This window comes from Lepisma saccharinum, chromosome 9 (assembly GCF_977018435.1).
Source record: "Lepisma saccharinum chromosome 9, izLepSacc3.1, whole genome shotgun sequence".
NCBI lineage: Eukaryota > Metazoa > Arthropoda > Insecta > Zygentoma > Lepismatidae > Lepisma > Lepisma saccharinum.
The window spans coordinates 57,845,792-57,863,809 of NC_139237.1; the positions used below are offsets into that span (position 1 = coordinate 57,845,792).

The window sequence follows — 18,018 nt, forward strand, 5'->3', positions numbered from 1 at the left end:
TCGCTGCTTTGTTTATATACTGTTTGGTGGCAGCACTGAGGCGGGTGGAGAAGATCGGAACTAAGCCGGCTGCAGCGTTGCAAACTCCCTTCAATTCACGAGATGCAACTCGTGCGTTATAAAATATCAAGTTTAGCATTGTAAAAACCACTAGCATGTGGCGATATAAACTTAACACTTGTGTGCTAAACTGAACACGTTACGTTACATTAAAGAAATTACAAGATAAAGAGATTAAACAATGCAAGTTACAAATTAAACAACAATTACTGCACAAAAGATAACTGAATGCGTAAACCACGCAGGGTATTTAGCATGCTTTCTTTAACCAAAACGTGTGTGCCATAACAATATATGCTTAACAACAATGCACTCAAAATTAGATAAAAGATAAATCAAAAGCGTAAGCCTCGCAGGGCATTTCTCAAGCATTAATAATTATATATTAAAGAATATGGCTATCACACAGGATAGCTAAATGTGATGACCACGCAGGGTCGTTACACTGGTGTGCAATGCACGGTCAAATATTGCCAAAATACAGATGAATATACTATTTCGATATGGGTATACAGAAGTAAGTAATCTTTAAATTACTTATTGTGAAGCTAGTATATTTACAAGTGAAATTGATAAAACCAGTTGTGTACGGGCATATGAGGAAGATAATCTAATTTAAGAGGAATGCAATAATTTGACAATTTCTTATCGACACTTTGTTAAATTATTTCCACAATCTCTAGATCATATTTTCTAATAATAAATAACGATAATAATAGCAAGAACATAGGCTGGCTCTTCTACTTGACTCTTGTCAGCATTCGTACACATAAGAGGATACATAGTTAATAAGGACATATGAATACTAAAGAAAGAAAACATTAAGGCATTATACTAAGTAGAAGAAATATAGTCTAGAAGTTCACATAAACTTGAAAAAGATCATAGTAAAAATAGAATGATAATCATTACTACGAAGTGTTACATTGGTGCATAAGATGTGAGGTTTCTCTATGTGTGCCATTGATTCTGAATGATTTCAAAAACATTTTTTTCATATTTAAATTAAAAATTGCCGGTAAATTCGTTTAAAATATTCTTCAAATGCAGTGTAAGAAAGACGGGAAAATATAAATATGATAACTGAAAAATAACACTACAAACCAATTTTGTGACGAACAGCTTTACCTGAGCATTGAATGCATGGCCGAAGATTTCGCAGAGTTTCTTGGCGTACATCTCGGATTTTCCTGTCTCCGTGGCGTACAGAACAGTCGCTTTGATCCGTCTGGACAGCGCTTTCCCAAACAATTTCGATGTGAATTTCACAGCCCTGTAAAATACATAAAGTTCAATATCTAGAATCGAGTAACCATATGCTCTACATATCTTTGAACCCTTATGAGAGTCACAATATGGAAAAAACATTCAACACGTACTTGGTAAATCTTTTCTAGCCTTATTCCTCTAGTTCTCACATTTCTCTTGGTACCCGGGTTCGATTCCCCGTGGATGCACATAGTAGTTCGAATCCCATTTTAAACTGCAGGTCACGTCCCGATCTGCGCATAAAGTGAATTAGAGAAAAAAATTCAATTTCTCACATTTCTCAAAATATTCAGCCTACAATTCTTCTGGTATAAATAGAGCTGGTCGAGAATAAAACTAAGTAACTCAAGTCAAACTTCGTTCATTGCTTTGTGACTTAAATCCAGTAAGAATCTGGAAGCCCGTGCCTATTTTTTTTTTATATGATTGAGACTGAAAGTTTAGGTCCTAAGACATTTCCTTTTTACTCTTGGGTTTAGGGCACCATTTTGATATATGATAAATGCATGTCTCCAGGAATTGTTAATACAGTTGCACTACAATTTGTCAGATAAATCTAGGAAATAAAGTGCTTAGTTTAGGAAAAGCCGTAGGGCAAAGGTTGATAGATAAATTTTGTGAGCCACGATAACTAGCGTTAATCTAGATATTTCGATTTGGAAATTTAATACCTGTCAAATACCTTTGAGTACTGGTTCTGTATTGAATTGGAGCAAAACCGGCCAAGTTTGAATATAACAGCAGCATTCGGAACATCGGTTTTCTGTTACCATCTTGAAGCTCTTTGGCCGGTGTTGTGAGGTAATGATTTATTGAAAAAGAAACTGGATTTTACGTATATGTACACGCTGTGTAACGTGTGTTCAAGAATGAAAATAGCCAAACACTGCAAGCATCACGTAAAATGTGGTAAATGAAAAACGGAAAGACAAATATGAAAACATGTTATCTACATATAACTACACGCGGAAACGAAAGATCAGAGGTTGAAAGGTCTTGAAGTTGTTAAATGATTTCTTGGTTAATACTGCGGATACAGCAACTGTACAATTGCTATTTTTCATATCTCAAGTCCGCTAAATCAGCTAAATCGCCGACTTCCGTGGGGAAATGATTAGCACAGTATGCTATGGCGTCAGGGGCTCCAGGTTCCCATTCCAGGCATGAGCATAGGTGCTCTTAATGAGTGTCATCAATTTCATCATACTATCACTCATTCTCATCGTCGCGATTTGCCAAAAGCGGCATAAAAGCGATGTAACATAACCTCATTTAATCAATAAATCTTCTTCTTACTTTGCGCTACAACTCTTTATGAGTTTTAGCCTGCTCAACAATTCTCTTCCATTTCATTCTATCCTGGACATCCTTCTTCCAATCTGAGATCTTCATTATTCTAATATCACTTCTAATATCATCTTCCCATCTAAATTTAGGTCTACCTACTGGCCTCTTGACAAATGGTTTCCATTTATATATCTTTTTGACTGTTCTCTCATTGGACAATCGTTCGATATGCACTAACCAGCTTAATCTTTGGGCTTTTATGAATGTAATTATATTCTTATGCTTAATCAACTTGTCCAGCTAATAATTTGTTTTTATTCTCCAAGAGCCATTTTGGTGGGGATAAATATTTTATTTCATATTGTCCTTTCAAATATTAGTAGTTTTTGTATTAGGCTATCTTTCAGGACCCACGTTTCACTGGTATTTGTTGTAACAGGTATAATAATTGTCCAATATACGTAATTCAAGTTTTGATTTTTTTTAGAGGAGATTATTTTGTAATAATTTCTTGTTTATGCAAAATGAAGCACATAAATCAAGGAAAAGTAAGCAAAATTGGATTCATAAATTTATGACTAGAGTTTCTTTAGTGTGTCTTCAGATGAGGCTTTCAAGCGTTTGTTACACCAAGTTTTGGAAAGTTGGCGGTTTCAATTCCTAACACCAAACTCCATCTTCATCGAGTCCTAGACCTTTTCTTTAAGTTAAGCATTTTAAAACAACGCTACTTAAGGTGAGATTATGAAATTAAAAGTCCAAGAGCACTTGGATCAAGTGTCCGTTTGTAATAAAAGCCGTTGGGCTTCCATTATGCGTTGGCGTTGAGGCACTTGCTGAGGTCTAAGTGAAAATCATGTCGTCACTCTTTACGCCACGAATTACAAAAGGGAGCTATAATTGAACATTCTTGCCGATTCATTTCCTTAGACTTATCTTTAAAACTGCGGATATTTCTTTCTTTTTGAGAAAGTTAACATACTTTTCTCCGTTCGCATTCTACAACAACGTTGTGAATAAGCTGAGATAGAGCTGCAGCGATGCGAAAAGCATGAGCAGAGAAATTGAGAAAAATTCAGGGAATAGGTTTCGGTGTCTTGGAAAGTACAAAATTAGTAACTAAAATATTTTCCTAATGCAGAAATTTTGATCCAATTATTCATTCAGTTTATGTACTTGCTATGAGAAAGTGTTCTTTACTAATTACCTATTTTTGCATACAGGTTATTTATAGATTCGTTGATTCTAGCCAGTTTCATAAGGGAGGGGTTGTAGAAAGCAATACGATATTTCAGGTCACTGTAATAGTAATAAGTCCAAACTAACTTACAAGAGAGAACAATTTTAACTCACACTAAACACTTGCTTTTGCGTGAAAATTTTATGCTTCAGTTACCTTGCAATCTGCTTGAAGTGGAACTTTCTTCTCGGCTTCTTCGAACTTTTGCCAAGTTCTCTTCCTTTCTTCCACATGTGCGTCTTCCATGCTGGTTCCTAAAAGAATCGGAACCAGATAATCCAAAGGTAGATGCATCAAACAATGTTACCTATCTATGGTTGAGGATATGGCTTTTAAATTTTATCGTTAACGTTACTAAACTTTTCTAGTTAGTCCCTCACCAAGTTATGAAATGTTTAAAGTTATTAATTAATTTGTTAAGATTCAGCATGTTTCCTTATTGACAAGGTTCAGAAGTTGAAAAGTTAATCTTTGCATCGGTAGTAGTCAGTTTCTCTTCTAGAACAACAAAGAATTGTTTTCGTTTACTTTTATATTTGTCCTTTTTTGGCTTATTGGCTTTCAGGAAAGAATCCAAGATCTTACATTACACGTAGCTGCAAATTAAAAGTACAATGCATTTAATGTTTTAACCTTAGTTTCGATAATTTATGCCACCAAACAATTGACTGTGTTCAATTTTATTCAAGTACTTTCTCAAATGCATGACTCTTTTGTCATTTGTATAACATTCAGGTTACATTCTAATATCTAGTAATATAACTTTAAAGATTATTTCTTCAAATTGTTAGCAAAAAGAAGGTAAAAACCTTACGTTATGTGTCTTTAATATAACATAGGTATACACGGACTATTGTCTAGACATTTATTTGAAATTTGAAACTCACAAAGGTTCTTCTTCAGGGAAGGGAATAAGATTTCATAGATATAAGTTTAAACAAGGTAAATGTGGATGATAACATGGCTGACCACGATCAACTGTCATCACTTTTATTCACATATATCATTAACTTTTAACTTTTACTTGTTATAACCCATGTACAGTTGTTCCTCTTCCCTTCTCTGATGAATATCCCAGGTGTGTTTGGAAATTTGAAAATATATAGGTAAGTACGTGTCAATAGTTCATCTGGTAATTTTCTTAAGATCTTTTATTTTTTTAGAATGTTCAGGTCGACACTTGAGTCCAGCTCCCAGCAACTGCACCAGAAAAAATAATAGTGCGAAGGTAGAAGTAGAATGTTTTTTTTTGTTGGGGATGTGGGTCGCCCACCCCTATTTCACATCCCACAAAATATGATACCAAAAGAGTATGTAGAATTTTTTTCTTTCGGACGGGCTGAGGCGGTATATGCAATTAAATATATCCTAATTACAATTTTTAACTTTTGTTTTAGAAATTGTTGAAGGACAACATGGTAGTGGGGAGGGGCAATTTTAAGGGAGTTCGCATTTACTGCTTTGGTTTCACCCGAGTTCTTTACGGTTTTCATTTGAAAATTTTTATTTTCTCAAAATTGTAAGTGTTGTAGCCTCATCAGTCACCCCTGTGTACGCCAGTGCTAAATACAATAAAATACATATTTGGGCTATCCATATTCCATGTTTGCTGGAGGTGCGGCAGGGGCAAGTGTGTCGAGGGGAGGTGAGACAGAAGTCAAAACATACCTGGTACTCGTATGATGGCTTCAGGAAGTAGAGTGCCATTTCCTGGTGGAAGACAGGCGTGATGGAGCCTGACATGGGGGGCACTATCCACACCCAGTCGGAGGGACAGCCGCTCCTCAGACGCATCTCGTTCTCGTAGTGCTTCATGAAAGAATCCGCCGCCGTGTGGTGGTCCACAATTGTCACGTTCTTCGACTGGGATTGAAAACAATTTGTTTAACATAAACAAAGCTACAAGCAGAATGTTGCCGTCTAAAATAACACTTCTTAACGTATTATAACCAATAATATCAATAATGAGAACCAGCACCCTGGAAATGAACAAGTTAAAGCTGAAGTTTCAAGACAACGATTCTTACTGATGACTAGGCTGAAGATGACTCTTTTGTTCCCTAGCTGGAGAATGTAGGTTCTAAGTTTAAAATACGATTCGGATCATTGCAAAAAGGAATGCACGACTTTTACAGTGTCAGTATTTGTCTAGTTCAGCCACAAGAGCTATTTCAAAGATACTTTTTGAGAGCCTAGAACGGAAAAATGATTAAAAATAGATGGAATATCTAGATATAGCCTATATTCTGATTGAATTCTGTTCTTTCTTTGCCCTGTCGCGTACGTGTTGGCAAAGCCAAATAGAGTGCACTATAGTTAAAGGAAATTCAGAGTTTTGCAACTAATCAGAACGCACTACATCAGTCTGCATATCTACTGAAACGAAGAGCAAAGATTTTTGTATTTTGTTCTTGTAGAATGTCTATAATCTGATTTAAGTACTTATTTTGTCGTTATTGGGTGCCTTTTTATCTGTCTAATTTGAGAGAAAAGTGTGTATCAATCCTCACCTTGCCAGTGACGCAGTTTGGAATTACATGCACTCTTGAAGTTGTGTTTACTTTGCATGTTACTTTACAGCCTGCATATCTCACCCACTGTGCTGCATTGCTTGCATATTTTTTCAGCTCATAGAGGAGATGTACTATTGTGGAAACCTACAGAAAATACAGGCTCGGCGAGGACTCGAGACCGAAGCATTAGGAGAATGAAAAGATTTGCCGGGTATTCGTGTTTGAGTCCTCAAACATACTATGACTTATTTGTCGCCATGTTCCCACAGCAATCGCATTATTTAAGTTTGATTGAGGATAGAAGAGCTACTCTTTTCAGGCACCCTTATGTTTTCGGAATTAATCTATGTGTTTCGTAGTGGCACCTAATCAATTATATTTATTTTGTTTGTTTGTTTGTTGAGCAGCTTCGAACCCTGTATGTGTCATCACTAATTTCATCACTTCATGATTCATCCTCATCACTGCAATTAACTCAAAAGGTAGAATAGCGACGAGTTTGAGTTGGTGTTTTAGGTCCACTTTATGCACAGAGAGGCTAATCGGGACTGGACCTAGAGTTTAAAGTGGGATCCGAACCACTGTGTGTTTCCACCAGGTATCGAATCCGGGACCCCTTGATTACAAGGCGACGACGCTACCACTGCGCCATCGGGGAGGCACTAGAATGGCGACGAAAAGTAAAAAAAAATGTAAAATAGAAAATATCATTTTAAATGTACGTAAATGTCTTATGTTTGGCCAGCTGTAGTGACGTACAGTATATCACAACCACAGAAAACAAAGACTTAAGTTTTGAAGAACATTCGATAGACCTACTGTTGAATTCAGTATCTAAAGGGAATTATAAAAAAATATTGAAATATACCTGGAAACTATGTAGCACAGCAACATTGGCTTCAACAAGTGCTTTATCCTTCCACAAATTGACTGATGTCCTTGTATCTAGGCCCATCTTCGTTGCTATCGTCTGAAAGGCAAAAACGTTAGCGCACGTTACATAACTGGAAAATTATAGAAATAAGAATAGAAACAATAATTTATCAAAATCCATTCGAAATTAAGAACTGAAAACTTGTTTACACATTAAGTCTATTCTGCTCATGTATGTAAGATATATACCTCTAAGATACTTCAATTTCAAATTACATATAGACTACGTTGCTTCATAGCCACACAAGCAGAGTTGTTAAATATCCAAGGAACCCATAAATTCTAATGGGTTCTTTTGGGTTCCGCAACAGGACCGGAAACTTTTTCCTCGCACAGTTTAAATTCGGTCCAAGTTGCGTATTGTTTCATTTCAATACGGAACGTGGACCGTATTTAAATTGACCCGGAAAAAAAGGTTCCTGGACCGGATTGCAATACTTTACAGATAAAAAGGCTCTTTACGGTCCAGAAGTCATTTACGCTTGCTGACTTTCTCCCTTTGATCGTAATTGATTTAATTTAAAACAACCCTGCATACAACAAGCCTATACAGATGTACCGACCATTTCCAAGTGTAGCTCCGTTAATGTGGACCACTTACTTCTAGGAGGTTGTACCGTTGCGAATCGCAGAGGTTCCTGCAACCGATTTCCGTGCTCATGTACCACCCGTTGAAAGGGGCCGCCGTGAACTCCAGGCCTCCACAATCGAACAGCATGCTGGATACTGCAGGCAGGGAGTACCATCTCAGATTTAGTGCCTCGAACCATTCGTATCTGCGTGACAAGAACAAACATACAACTTGACTAACATGTTGTTTGTGTAGTTTGAAAAGTGTTACAGATATCTATACTTCTTTACGCGCCGATGTCAGTTCAAACTGATATGCTGTATTTTTATCGAAAAGCAAGGCGAAGAAACTATATTGTTTATATTATAAACATATCTACTGTTAAAAGTTCTAAAATTTAAACTACACTTCAATTAAACTTCCTCTCTGTTAAAATATTATGTTACAAAACATTCTCATACTCAAATATGTTGAGAGAAATTTTTCATGTGTGTTATATTCTGTGAAGCTACTCAACTTTTTTATCTTCTTGTTTCGGCTTCAGAAATAAACCTTGTGATTTTCAGTTCAGTTCGGAGTATTAATTGTTATACAGAATTAGGTTTGAATAATGGCTTAAAATTTTACTCTCAAGAACAATTCGTATTTAGAGGACATAAACCAATTTTGATAGTAACTCAATCATATATAGACTGTTTCAGATGTCTCCGGATTAGAGAGAAAATATTATTACAAATAACAAGATTTAAAACATACAAACATACTAACTTTTAGACAATATAGCAGGCGGTTAACTTTTGATCTCGTCACCGAAGTACCCGGGTTCAAATACCGGTATGAGCGCGGACGTTCTTTCTCTTGAATTTCAACTAATCATACGTCATCATCGTCGCGAATAGCCACAATCTGACAGAAAAGCAACGTTAGTAGTATAATTGGTACTATTACTGGAACACAAAAAGTACGACCCCCTCAGACTGGTTTTGGCTACACTTAAAACTATGTCAAGATGCTTATATAAGCTTATTGCCCACAGTGTGCTACTCCGTCGAATACAAGAATTTAGTAAAAAAAAAACCTCGGGGATTTCCCGTAAAGAGTACGACCCCCTCAGATTGATTTGGTATTATGTAATATTGCGCATCACGGATTAGTTAGTATTGTGAGAGTGGTTGAAGAGTACGGACGTGTTGTTGCAGTGCTCCTCATAATTTTTTTGTTAAAAATTAAGTATTAGTAATATAGAATATCCTATAACTAGAACACAAAAATAAAACAGACTCGTATAGACTGGACTACAGGTCTGTTCGGTTTGATATAAAGAAATTCTTATTATTCATATTAAACGTATTTCTGGTATACTGTACGAAAGGCTTATATTTTGTATAAAGTAGTCCGATATTTGACACATCCAGCTTGTTTGTTATAATCCACTCATATTTAGAGTCAGGCAGATACACTAATTTATATCTGTCCCAGTTTGTTATACGGGATCAAAACGGCTTCTACTACGTGACACGCTTTTTGCGGTCATTGCCATTCTATAAACACGACGTGCCTGTGCAGACACGCATTTACGGTAGGTCGTTGCATTTGTAGATCAACGTAGTAGGTCAATAGCTTTACGACCTGTCATAGTTTGTCAGACACCTGTGGTTTTTTTTATTAAGTATATAGCTTTTGATTTGAGCCCCAAGAAATGATATATAAATACCAAAAACAAAAAATAGTAACATATTAAGTATACACACTAAGTATACAAAGTACACTGCTGAACCCAACTGATATTTTTTATTAAGCATATAATTTTTATTTGAACCCTAAGAAATTGTATATAAATACATACGACGAAAAATTCCAAATCAAAAATACTGTAATCAATGCGATAAGATTATATCCAGCTCTAATTGGGCTAGGCACCAACGTAATTGTGATCCTGAGAAACGCAAAATGCCCACTAAAATATGTCCAAAATGCCATAGACAATTTTGCAAGGCATACTTCAATAGACATATAGGCTCTTGTTCTGCACAGTCATCAACATTGCCCCTACAGCCATCTACATCTGGTCTAAAAAGAAAGCTTGTTACATCCGATAATACTAGACCGGCAAAGCGATCACGCAATGCACCTATTCTTAGTAGTTTTGATGGTCAACTAAGGGATTACCGTTTCGTATCAGAGCCAAGATGTGATATTAAGAATTTTTTTAATAGTAAAAATTCTCATACACTAGCTATTGTAAATGCACAAAATGGCTCTTATAAGCAATCTCTTAAATTGTATACTGAATATAAGAAACCAAACGGTACAAAATTTACACACCCCCACATAACAGAAACTGTACCTGTATACTCAAATACAAACTTAGATGAAATACTAAGCAGGTTGATAGACCAATTGCTTATCAAACATTCTGAGTTTGCTGCTAAAGAATCAGGATGGAGTCTTCGTGGATCTCCACACAGGCTCTATGTTAATATTTCTGAATTCAGACCTCTACAAGGTTCTACATATCTGCTTTTACCTGACAATATCGAAAAGAGAAAAGCTGTGGTTAACGTAGAAAATTCCGACCAGAAATGCTTCTTGTGGTGTATTCTGGCTGCTCTGTTTCCAGTTTTAAATAATCCACAGCGAATAAGTCATTATAAACAGTACGAACATGATTTTGATGATGCTATCGATGGCTTAGAATATCCAATGCTTGTCCAGAATATCGATAAATTTGAAAAACAGGCCAGAGATAACAATGGTATCTTATGATATACTTAATAAAAAAAACCACAGGTGTCTGACAAACTATGACAGGTCGTAAAGCTATTGACCTACTACGTTGATCTACAAATGCAACGACCTACCGTAAATGCGTGTCTGCACAGGCACGTCGTGTTTATAGAATGGCAATGACCGCAAAAAGCGTGTCACGTAGTAGAAGCCGTTTTGATCCCGTATAACAAACTGGGACAGATATAAATTAGTGTATCTGCCTGACTCTAAATATGAGTGGATTATAACAAACAAGCTGGATGTGTCAAATATCGGACTACTTTATACAAAATATAAGCCTTTCGTACAGTATACCAGAAATACGTTTAATATGAATAATAAGAATTTCTTTATATCAAACCGAACAGACCTGTAGTCCAGTCTATACGAGTCTGTTTTATTTTTGTGTTCTAGTTATAGGATATTCTATATTACTAATACTTAATTTTTAACAAAAAAATTATGAGGAGCACTGCAACAACGCGTCCGTACTCTTCAACCACTCTCACAATACTAACTAATCTGTGATGCGCAATATTACATAATACCAAATCAATCTGAGGGGGTCGTACTTTTTACGGGAAATCCCCGAGGTTTCTTTTACTAAATTCTGTATTCGACGGAGTAGCACACTGTGGGCAATAAGCTTATATAAGCATCTTGACATAGTTTTAAGTGTAGCCAAAACCAGTCTGAGGGGGGTCGTACTTTTTGTACGTGTAGCCAAATCAATCTGAGGGGGTCGTACTTTTTACGGGAAATTCCCGAGGGCTTTTTTACTAAATTCTTGGATTCGACGGAGTAGCACACTGTGGGCAATAAGCTTATATAAGCATCTTGACATAGTTTTAAGTGTAGCCAAAACCAGTCTGAGGGGGGTCGTACTTTTTGTACGTGTAGCCAAATCAATCTGAGGGGGTCGTACTTTTTACGGGAAATCCCCGAGGTTTTTTTTACTAAATTCTTGGATTCGACGGAGTAGCACACTGTGGGCAATAAGCTTATATAAGCATCTTGACATAGTTTTAAGTGTAGCCAAAGCCAGTCTGAGGGGGGTCGTACTTTTTGTACGTGTAGCCAAATCAATCTGAGGGGGTCGTACTTTTTACGGGAAATTCCCGAGGGCTTTTTTACTAAATTCTAGGATTCGACGGAGTAGTACACTGTGGGCAATAAGCTTATATAAGCATCTTGACATAGTTTTAAGTGTAGCCAAAGCCAGTCTGAGGGGGGTCGTATTGTTTGTGTTCCAGTAATAGTACCAATCATACTACTAACGTTAAATAACAACAGTACGAATACAAATACATAAAATATGCTGAGTAGGAATTGCCCCATCGTTTCGCAACTAGCATTAGCACTTACCTTACTTAGGCAGAATTACAAAACTATTCAGTTTTTCAACAATACCTGATGCTATTTATTAACATGTGTGACTGACTTATTGTAACTCACTCAATCTTTATTGCATAATCAAGTGTATCGACATCATGTACTGTTACCAGTATATTTCCATGGTAATCAGTAGATCTAGGATTTTTATGACCTAATCATCACCAAAACACGTAAAATAAAAAATGTTCTTATGACCTAAAGGTTTAAAAAATATGCCCTTACAACTGAACTGTTTTAAAAATTAATATTTGACGTATGCTAAGATATTTTCACATACTATTTTCAGTTCAATTTATGAGCCCTGAGTTGCAATGTACAATGAATACTTTTTATAAAGAAATAAATACTTCCTTTTTTTCCATTAGAAAAGGAAACTGGTTTTCACTATTTTTCAGAAAATAAACTGGGACGTATAATTGTAAAAAAAAATCAACAACTTGAGTGAACATGGGAGTAAGCACGAATCCACTTCGAAAATGGCTGTATATTCCTTGAAAAAGTGAAAATATGCTGAATATGACCAAAATGCTATCAAAATATGCTCTATCACGTAGCAATGGCGAAATATGCTTAAATATGCTGTTAAAAAGCACATTAATTTAATTAGTTTTGCATAATATGAATGTCTATATATTTAGGGAACACAATAATGTAAGTCATGAAAATCCTGGCCCTGGTAATTGGAGCCCACGGACTTTAGAAGCATCTTGTGCAATTGCCATAGCTGTGAACAATGTTTGAGTCTTTATCTATTGATACTGGATAAGTGAAACTTACATTGGATGCGAAAGAGGCACTTCCAAAATGAGATCAGGAGGGATATCGAAGTACTCTGGGTCATGGCCATTGGCAGATAGAACCAGCGGCAAGATGTCAAATTGCCCACCTTTCCCTTTCCATCCAAGCTTCGTGCAAACCTGAAATACACAAACAATAATCATATGCTTGGCAGAAGAAACCGTATTGTCTTCCGCTGGAAAAACACGTTATTAATGATATATTTTTTAATCAGCACGTTGCTCATTTTGTAACTATATGTATGTGTTTCGTACCTGAAATAGAAGATTATGCAGTAAGTACTCTTTACAAAATTATTGAACATATTTTACGATGAAGCAAGATGATTTGGAGTAAATCTCTCATTATTTCTAATTTCATCAGTAGAGCCCGGATCTTTATATAATATCAAAGTACAAAATATGTACATAAATATGTATCATTAATTGACAAAATTTATTTATTTAAAATATATTTAAGAAACCAATTTTGTCAACTATAAATTACTTTCCACATCGCAAATTATTGTATGTAGAATATGTAAATATGTACGAGAGTTCTTCGTAACTTTCGAAACAAATTGCAAAAAAAAGCGTCTACAGAAAGAACAATCGAATGAAAATACATAGCTACTTTGTACTTTTTGTACAAGGGGGACTTATTGTGTAACTCGCTACGTACAGGAAAGTAGCTTTCTTGCCCACCGATGTCAAGTGTCTAGGTACTTCGCCTAAACCTAAAAGCGAAACGAAAACATGTAACCAGAGAGGGGAGGGGAGAGAAACTCCAGCATCTTTCGATAAATAATAGTTCCAGCAATTTTATTTATTTATTTATTTATTCTTGTCTTCAGCCTGTCTTTCGACTAGGCAGTCAATTTTAGGTGACCGTAAGCACTGTGCATCTCATTGATTAGAAAATATGACATCACATGAGCTACAAATGTTCTTCATTATGTTTCAGAAATCGAAAATATAGGAAAAGGATCAAGATAGGAAAATATTTCCAAAATATGTTGTTTTATGTAAAGTAAATTAGCAAATATGTAAAATATGTAATATCCTGGCAAATATGTAAAAATATGTAACACAAAACTTATGCAAAATGATGTCTGTTACATAATTCGTTGACATTTTCGTGTTAAAGGTATGTATCTAGAAAGGAATAAAATATGTAATTACATACAAATCCTTGCTCTATTCACCAGCAACATCCTTACCTCAGTGAATTCGACGTTCATTGGATCACCCACGACGCTTCCGTCAGGCTGCTTGTATCCAGCGAAGCTCAGCAACTGAGCGTTCCACACCCTGAAGTCGTGCTTCCCGTCCGTCCGTTGGGGAAATATGGTGATAGCTGATCTATTGGAAGAAATATATATGAAGTTACTTCATAAGATAGACATTTTCAATACCTTTGCAAGGTTCAGCTCGGAATATCTTTCGAGGTACCAATCTCCAGTGAGATTCTCCGTCGTAGGCAAATGTCAGTCTACTTTCTTACGAATTTATGCATATGACTAGAAAGTGTTGCGATATGAAGGACCGAACCATGATTCTGTCCACTTAGAATCATGACGTAGCATTATTATAAGGTTTGAATGTTGAATCGTGCACAATATGGGGAAAAAAATATGTTTGATAAAATCTGAGGAAGGTGTAAAGACATTAAGAGCTTCCTATAGCCTAATGTTAAAGTTGACAATTGTCTATTGGAATCTTGGAAAGGCTATACACATACAGTGTGTTAATGCTGTTTTGAATTAAAGTAAATAGTAGATTCTTATGGTGGAATAGTAATGAAGAAGCAGTAAAGCCAGGCAATCGGGGTAGAAGATAAGAGTGACGTTAGCTCTCGAATGCTCGGAACTGTTTCCAGAACTCTCCTGGTGGATATCCCGAGAGAATTCATTAGTCGTCACCAGAAAGCTTCAAGATTTACTCTACAATGAAGCATATTTTGCGATAAGATTACATATAGAATCTATTTTTTCTGAAATATATATTTTATTTTACCTAGCAAAATGGTGACACGATCCAAGATATTGAAACCTGTCAATCTTCAATACCTGTACCAGTCAGCATAAATTCGGTAAAATACTTTAAATTTTAACAACAAAGTTTGTGGACCGATGTAGCATAACGTACCCGCATTAAAATATTATGTATTTCACCAAATTCTAATCCAGGACTGGGCATTGATGTTCTTCGCGAGTGTTCCTTCATCAGTTTCACTTAATCATCTCTCATCCTCATCGTCGCGATTGGCGAAAAGTGGACGAAAAGCTAAGTAAAATAACAAAAAAACTGATACTAGAGCTCGTATAGGCTAATCGCGACTGGAAGCACAGTATAATTTTGGATCCGAACCACAATGTGCCTCTATCGGGTATCGAACCCGGGACATCTTGATAACACCGCGGCGACCTTACTAATACTAAAAAAATGTTGCAAAAATAGTAAATTAGCATTTGGAATAAGTTTTATTCGATTTCTTTTACGCGAAAGAAAGATTGTTAAAGAAAAGTAGTTCTTGTGCAACGATATTGCCATCCAGAGGAAAAAGATATTCAGTCCTCCTTATCCCCTGTCGTATGGGAGAGTGACGTGATTCTGAACTCAAGTGAAATGAAAGTAAGACGGAGGGGAATTAGATTTCCCGCCGATCTCCGTCACCCGTGGAAATCTGGTTTCCAGCAAACTGACAGGACATGACATGCGTCAACACTTAGCTACCTTCCGACGAGAATATCGGACCCTCGAACATCCTCAGACGCCACCACAAGAGACAAGCTCTCACGGTCGAGGGAAATAACGTGGGTATTAGTCCGTGCCAATGTCCATCTCATTAACGCCTAACTTAAGTATATCCTTTCATGGCAATAGTGATAACTAGGACTCGGATAATTAGGCATATTGCATATGCAAATGCATATTTAAGGATTTTTAACTAAAAATGCATATTTCATATGCAGGTGCATATTTATATGAAAATAAGTTGATGTTGTGCATATTTTTGTACCCACGACCAACACCGAGCATATACTGTATTTATTTTTCCTCTCCTCGCTTCTCTTTTCTTTATCTTTTCTCTGTCTTTGTTCTTTTCTTATTCTCACCACAACAATCGATTAAGCTGCCAACGCCGCGTGCAAAGGGTTACAACTTCAAACAAGCATCAAAATTATAGAAGACGTTAAAGAGGCCTTCGCGCAGGTTGAAGATCCTGTGTATGTACAGAAATTGGATGCAGTATTGAAAACGAACAGTGGGTTTGCAACAATGTTGAAAGTTTGCAAAATTCTGCCTACAAATGGACAACGTGTGGATGATCTGGAACTTGATGTGTCTGACTTTGTTGCCCTAAAATACAGCCCACTTGTAACTTGCGAACTGGAACGTGTGTTTTCTGAATATAAGACTATTCTAGCTGAAAACAGGAGTTTCAAGTTCGAAAATTTGAGACATCAAGTTGTTATCAAATGCAATCATGATCTTGATCTGTAATGTATTGTGTTTCATTTATCGCAGAACCATACTAATTGAATAAGATCTGTATAGCGAATGAGCATTCAGAATAATGCATATTTATTGCCTGGCATGTAATTTTTCATAGTTTGTAATATACAGCGTTTGGGTTTTTAAAGTGCATATTTAAGTGCATATTTTACACTTTTTAGTGCATATTTTGCATTTTTTTTAGTACATAACTATCCGAGCCCTAGTGATAACAAACCTGATTGTTTATTTATTTATATATTACCAGGGCAATGCAATGAGTCACTTAACAGTGGAATTTCTTTTGACAATTAATAAACCTAGGAACTACAAAAATTAAGAACAGGTAGATTTTACAACTTAGATAAACAACAAAAAAACTAACCATTTTAGATGGTTTACTTTAACAGTAGGGCTAAACCGATACCACTTTCAACGGATACCCTTATCAATCCCGATACTCTTACCGATACCAATGAAAATTGTAGTAACTAAAAGTTATTAAAAATTGATTAATATTAGTGTGTAAGAATTCAATTCCAATTATATGCATCAATTTACAAAGAGTTTTGATTTAAAATATTCAAGAACTCAATCAGAATATTAAAATACAACCTTAGTGACAATTATGTTCGACCAGTCACAAATAAAGGAGTGCGTTGTGAAAGAAGGATAACACATGCATATGCTGAACATATTTTATTCAGCAGGCTACATGGAACAAAGGAAAACATAAATTTCCGCTGCAACGCAGCAATGTATGGTGTCCACACAAAATAAAACATTTTCGTCCATCTACACGTGACATTGAAGTTCGACCACTGTTAGAGGGGATCCTGTTTACCATGGTGTGACGCCGTCCCGTCGGCGAATAACTGTGGCAATGCGTGGGGGCATGCTGGGGACGAGTCGTTCAAGGTATTCCACATCGATGCGGTGCCATTCCTCCTGCAGGCAGGCGATAAGAGCAGCCACTGTCGTGGGTCCCCTCTGTTGCACACGTCGCTTAAGAACACGCCACACATTCTCAATGGCCGAGAGGTCGGGACTCGATGGTGGCCATGGCAGAGTTCGCACGTGATGGCGAGTCAACCATTCTCTTGTCAGCCGCGCTGTATGAGGCCTGGCATTGTCGTGTTGAAAGATGAGACGCCGCCTGTGGAACAGGTGCCTTCGCACTGTGGGAAGATGCCGCTCCAGTATGCGTGTATAGGCGTGTGCATTCACAATGCCCTCACAGACGTGTAGTGGGCCAACCCCAGATGCCGTCATGCATCCCCATACCATCACTGACGCAGGTTTCTTTACCCGACGTGCATAACATTTTGCTTCATTCTGTTTCTCCTTCCGACAAATTACTGTTTTCCGTATTTTCCCGTACACAACATTGAAAATGGATTCGTCCGTCCACAAAACCCTGTTCCACTGCCGAAATGTCCATCCCCGGTACATTCGTGCCCACCGTAGTCGATTGCCTTTGTTCAACATGGAAAGGAAGAGTTTACGTTTCACCTTGTACACTCGGTAACCGCATCGCTGTAGGTAACGGCGAATGGTTCTGGTTGACACTTTAATGTGAAAGCGTTCTCGAGTCCACAGTCGTAATTCGGCAACAGAAACATGATTGTTGGTCTGGATATAGCGCCTAAATATCCGTAGGTCACGCACGCTCAGCAGGCGTTTTCGACCGGGGGCCTTACCTGGCTC

General features: G+C 36.8%; 1 protein-coding gene across 1 annotated transcript in view; it reads right to left on the bottom strand.

Moving 5' to 3' along the window:
* Nos (Nitric oxide synthase) overlaps positions 1-18,018 on the bottom strand; it is a 248,348-nt gene that overhangs the window by 43,886 nt on the left and 186,444 nt on the right. Inside the window, exons 5-11 of the mRNA XM_083128230.1 lie at positions 14,034-14,175; positions 12,815-12,954; positions 7,904-8,078; positions 7,238-7,339; positions 5,525-5,719; positions 4,013-4,110; positions 1,189-1,333 (exon numbers count right to left, since the gene is read on the bottom strand). Coding sequence (XP_082984356.1) covers positions 1,189-1,333; positions 4,013-4,110; positions 5,525-5,719; positions 7,238-7,339; positions 7,904-8,078; positions 12,815-12,954; positions 14,034-14,175 — 997 coding nt within the window. The remainder of the gene's footprint in view (positions 1-1,188; positions 1,334-4,012; positions 4,111-5,524; positions 5,720-7,237; positions 7,340-7,903; positions 8,079-12,814; positions 12,955-14,033; positions 14,176-18,018) is intronic.